This window comes from Zonotrichia leucophrys, chromosome 10 (assembly GCF_028769735.1).
Source record: "Zonotrichia leucophrys gambelii isolate GWCS_2022_RI chromosome 10, RI_Zleu_2.0, whole genome shotgun sequence".
Classification (NCBI taxonomy): Eukaryota; Metazoa; Chordata; class Aves; order Passeriformes; family Passerellidae; genus Zonotrichia; species Zonotrichia leucophrys.
In genome coordinates, this window is record NC_088180.1 from 493,658 (window position 1) to 498,124 (window position 4,467).

Below are 4,467 nucleotides of genomic sequence, written 5' to 3' on the forward strand. Positions count from 1 at the left end.
CAGGGGAAACAGTCGCCTTAAGTTAGCCAACAATACAAATCAGATAACAATGCAGAACAAACAGAATACCACAGCCAAGCAATTTCCATGTCAAACATCCCACTGCTCAGTACTTCCATTTGTAAGTGTGAATTGCAGACTAAGCTTCCTGCAAAGTCCACACAGAGGTTAGTGCATACCTTCCCCCCACCCCCAGCCACCGGGTACCATCGCGCTGCAATTCCGCTGGCGGAGCCTTTTCACCCCTCGCCTTGTCTTCAAATGGAAATGATTCCCATTGGCCCAAGGTGTCCATGTAAATAGGTGTAAATGAAACCAGATTATGCCTTTCTCTCCAGCCCCCTCCTCCCCGCTCCCCTCCCCCTGCTCCCAAGGCGATTGTCATATGATAGCAAAGAAGTGGCACATTAATGAAGCGCCTCTACAGGGGTCTTTTCTGCTCATGTCACCACATAAAACTATCAGATGGTTAGAGGAAGGACATGGAGGCAACTAGTTAGCTCATCGCCGCTGCAGAGACGCAAACAAGCCTCCGCTACAGAGCAGCTGCCGGTGGTGTAAAAGAAGCTGATTCAGCCCGCGGAGGCGAAGGGAGGGGTGTACAGGAGGATTCCCAAAACCAAGCCAGCTCGCTGCCTCCTCAGGACTAAACCGCAGCAGCGTGGCCGCGGAAGGAGCGAGAGACACGCCGGCCGGAGCAGAGGGCTGGGAAAGAGTCCGGACTCCCAGCTGCGTCCCGGATGCGGACTGTCAACTTCAGGCAACTTTAAGGTGGGCACATGCAGGGGCTGGCATGGAGTTGGGTGGGAGTCGAGGGGAGGGGATGGGGTCCCCTTCACCCTCGCAGGGACCAGAAGACAGAGCTATCTCTAGAGTAACTTCACGGACGGGGGCTCCTGCGGGAAGGCCAGGCTGAGGGAGGCCGGAGCTGGGAGAAGCACATCGCGTTTCCCCCTGCGGCGGCACAGGGCTCTGGGCTGTTTTCTCCTGCCCTCATCTGCGCCCCACTCCCCCACCCCCATCCCCGCTTCCCCCGTTTCGAGGGCTGAGATCCACCGTGCCCCTTCCCCGTGCCCTTCTTTCTCCGGCCCGGCCCCAGAGCCGCCGGCTGACCCGACCGGGTGTCCGTGCAAATCCTCTCGGACTCACCTCTGTACCCCCTCCTGCCGCCCCCTCCCCTTGTCGCTGCCCTTCTGCAGATCTCCGCGGGTCGCCTAGCGAAGATGCCTCGCCCGGGCAGGAACACTTACAGCGATCAGAAGCCTCCCTACTCCTACATCTCGCTGACCGCCATGGCGATCCAGAGCTCCCCGGAGAAGATGCTGCCCCTGAGCGAGATCTACAAGTTCATCATGGACCGCTTCCCCTACTACCGGGAGAACACTCAGCGCTGGCAGAACTCCCTCCGCCACAACCTCTCCTTCAACGACTGCTTCATCAAGATCCCGCGCCGCCCCGACCAGCCGGGCAAGGGCAGCTTCTGGGCGCTGCACCCCAGCTGCGGGGACATGTTCGAGAACGGCAGCTTCCTGCGCCGCCGCAAGCGCTTCAAGGTGGTCAAGTCGGACCACCTGGCGCCCAGCAAGCCGGCGGACGCGGCGCAGTACCTGCAGCAGCAAGCCAAGCTGCGGCTCAGCGCCCTCGCCGCCACCGGCACCCACCTGCCCCAGATGTCCACGTACAATCTCGGCGTGTCCCAGCCCTCCAGCTTCAAGCACCCCTTCGCCATCGAGAACATCATCGCCAGAGAGTACAAGATGCCCGGGGGCCTCGCCTTTTCCACGATGCAGCCCATGCCGGCCGCCTACCCCCTCCCCAATCAATTGACTACGGTGGGCAGCTCCATTGGCACGGGCTGGCCCCACATGTACGGCTCCGGCATGATCGACACCGCCACCCCCATCTCCATGGCCAGCAGCGAGTACGGCGCCTACGGCGTGCCCATCAAACCGCTCTGCCATGGGGGGCAGACTTTGCCGGCCATCCCCGTCCCCATCAAGCCTACCCCCGCCGCGGTGCCAGCCCTGCCCGCCCTGCCCGCGCCCATCCCCACCATCCTCTCGAACTCGCCGCCCTCCCTGAGCCCCACGTCCTCGCAGACGGCCACCAGCCAAAGCAGCCCGGCCACCCCCAGCGAGACTCTCACCAGCCCGGCGCCCGCCCTGCACTCCGTGGCTGTGCACTGACCCGGGCCGCCTGCACGGACGCTGCCTTCCCCTTTCTCCCAAAGTTTCCTCGGAGCTCTCCTCCCTCCCCTTCTCTCCCTCCTTTCGCTTCTTTCCCCTCTCTACTCTTTTCCTCGAAAGCAGAGACAACTCCCCGCGGGAAGCTGAGGTCTGCGGCTCGCCCGAGCTCCCTTTCCGCCGGGCCCTCCCTCGCGGCTCGGTTTCTCCCCTGGTTCTGAACTTTGGTTTCCGTTCTTCTGAGGCGAAAGGAGCCGACCCGGCCCGCCCCCTCCCGCCCGGTAGGAGCTGCCGCTGGCATCGCTAGTTTTCCAAAAGTACTTCAGGCATCCTCGATTTGTCGGCGACCAGGCAAGCCTGGCTCGGCGATGCCTCTTTCCCTTCTTTTGTCTGGGGAAAAGCAGGGGTTTACACGGGACCAATCTCTAGTACCACAAGCAAGGATGGCTGCCGTGTCACCGCGTGAGAGCAGCGGCGTCTCCAGGCTCCAAGCAGCCAAGGCTTGGCTCGGCAGCGCCGGGCAGCGCTCGGGGTCCTTTGTGCGGGCGCGTCCGGCGGGGCAGGGCCGTGGCCGGGCGGGAGCCGCAGGTGAGGGCGCGGCGGGAGCGGGGGAGCCGCGGGGAACCGCGCCGAGCGTGGTGACAGAGCGCCTGTGTTAATGTAAATACCGAACTCGCGTCTGTACTGTAAATCAGCTGAGGTCCCTTTTGCAGTACCTGTTGTAACGTGGGTGTTTACCGTAGTTTTCAGGTGGAAGAGAAGGAGGAGTTGACTTGTCTGTTAACTTCTGGTTAACCCGAAGGTTTGGAGGAGCTGAGGTTTTCTTTGTTGGTGGTTTTTTTGGTTGTTGTTGTTATTTTTAAATTTTTATAGCTATTTACTTCATAGCTTAAAACCAAACAACCACCATAATTATAATAAAAATAAACCTGTTACCAAGCACACGACCCGACACAGCTTAAAGAAAAGCTGTTGAAGTCACTGATAAAATGTGGAAAAGTAATACAACAGCAGGTACAAACTCTGGAGGTCATCCTGATTTCTGCTGGAGCTTTGCAGACGAGAGGGGGCTAGGGAAACTGTAAATGTTTGTGCATATGAATGATTATAAAATGTGTAAAATGCACTTTTGTTTGATATACTCCTTTCTAGTTTTAGGTAGTTTGCTGGAAACTGAACTGTTGTTCTGTTGTGAACTGCTTAAGTTAAGAGAAAAAAAAAAAAGAACACGCCCTCTAAACAGCATTTGTGTCTATTGAAACTGTAAGGACATTTCTTTTAAACTTTTTTTTTTTCCTGTACAGAATAAGCATGGCATTTAAAATATTGGTGTTCTTGTTCCCAGCATGTGTGTTTTAAGACAAAGGTTAAAAAGTGTCTACGTTAAATTATGAACCTAGTCGTCCAAATAATATTTTCTCATTAAAATATGTAAATTCAGATTTAGTTTCTTATTTGTCTTTTTAAAGAGTTAACACGAGAAAAGTAAAAACACAAGTTCATGATGAAGGAATGGTGTTATTCCAATATTTAGATAATCTAAACAGCCTTTTCATGCAAGGTTAGTATAAATATAGTTATTAATATAGCACAACTTCTTAGCTAGAATTGTCATTATCACCAGTTTAGCAACGGGAGAGCATGTTCTGTGGGGTTTATAGCTAAGATGTATTTATATCTGTACATCTGTGCATACACACACACCTGCATTTGTGCCCTACACACTTATACTGAATATAACCACATATTACATTCATGCCTGTGCCTATTACACCTACTTACTCCCAACTGCCTTTTCTCCAAAAAGTGTAAAAATTAGTAACCTTCTGCAATATAGAGCAAACATAAAAAAAAAATCTTTAAAGAATTAGTTACTTTTTTGGGGACTGAGAACACTGAAATTTTTTTCAGTGGTGTTTTTTTTCACAAGTTTTTTTTTTCACAAAAAATTTTTTTTTTTTTTGAGTTAAAGTGAGCTGTTGTAGCCTTTTACCTGGCGTTTAAACCTGCTCAAGCACAAGTTAGTTCAACCACTGCTAGAATTTCTCCATCCTTATTGATCAACACTTTCCCAAACCGGTAGCTTGCAAAGAGGAACACAATTGTACCAGTTTTTCTGTAATTCAACATACAGTCCCTTTTAAAAAGTAAGGGCAAGGTATTTACCATGAAAACTGGATTCTGAACACTTTCTAGCAGGATTCCCCAAATCTGCCAGGGATTTTGCAAGGATTCTGCAACTGTTGAAAATTAGAGAAGCCACCTAGCGAAATGAGTAAATAGA

General features: G+C 52.8%; 1 protein-coding gene across 1 annotated transcript; it reads left to right on the top strand.

Moving 5' to 3' along the window:
* The first annotated feature begins 417 nt into the window (after positions 1–417).
* FOXB1 (forkhead box B1) lies at positions 418–3,570 on the top strand. The gene is made up of 2 exons (XM_064722020.1): positions 418–771; positions 1,200–3,570. The coding sequence occupies exon 2, from the start codon at positions 1,224–1,226 to the stop codon at positions 2,184–2,186; it is 963 nt and encodes a 320-aa protein (XP_064578090.1). The 5' UTR covers positions 418–771; positions 1,200–1,223; the 3' UTR covers positions 2,187–3,570.
* The last annotated feature ends 897 nt before the right edge of the window (positions 3,571–4,467 follow it).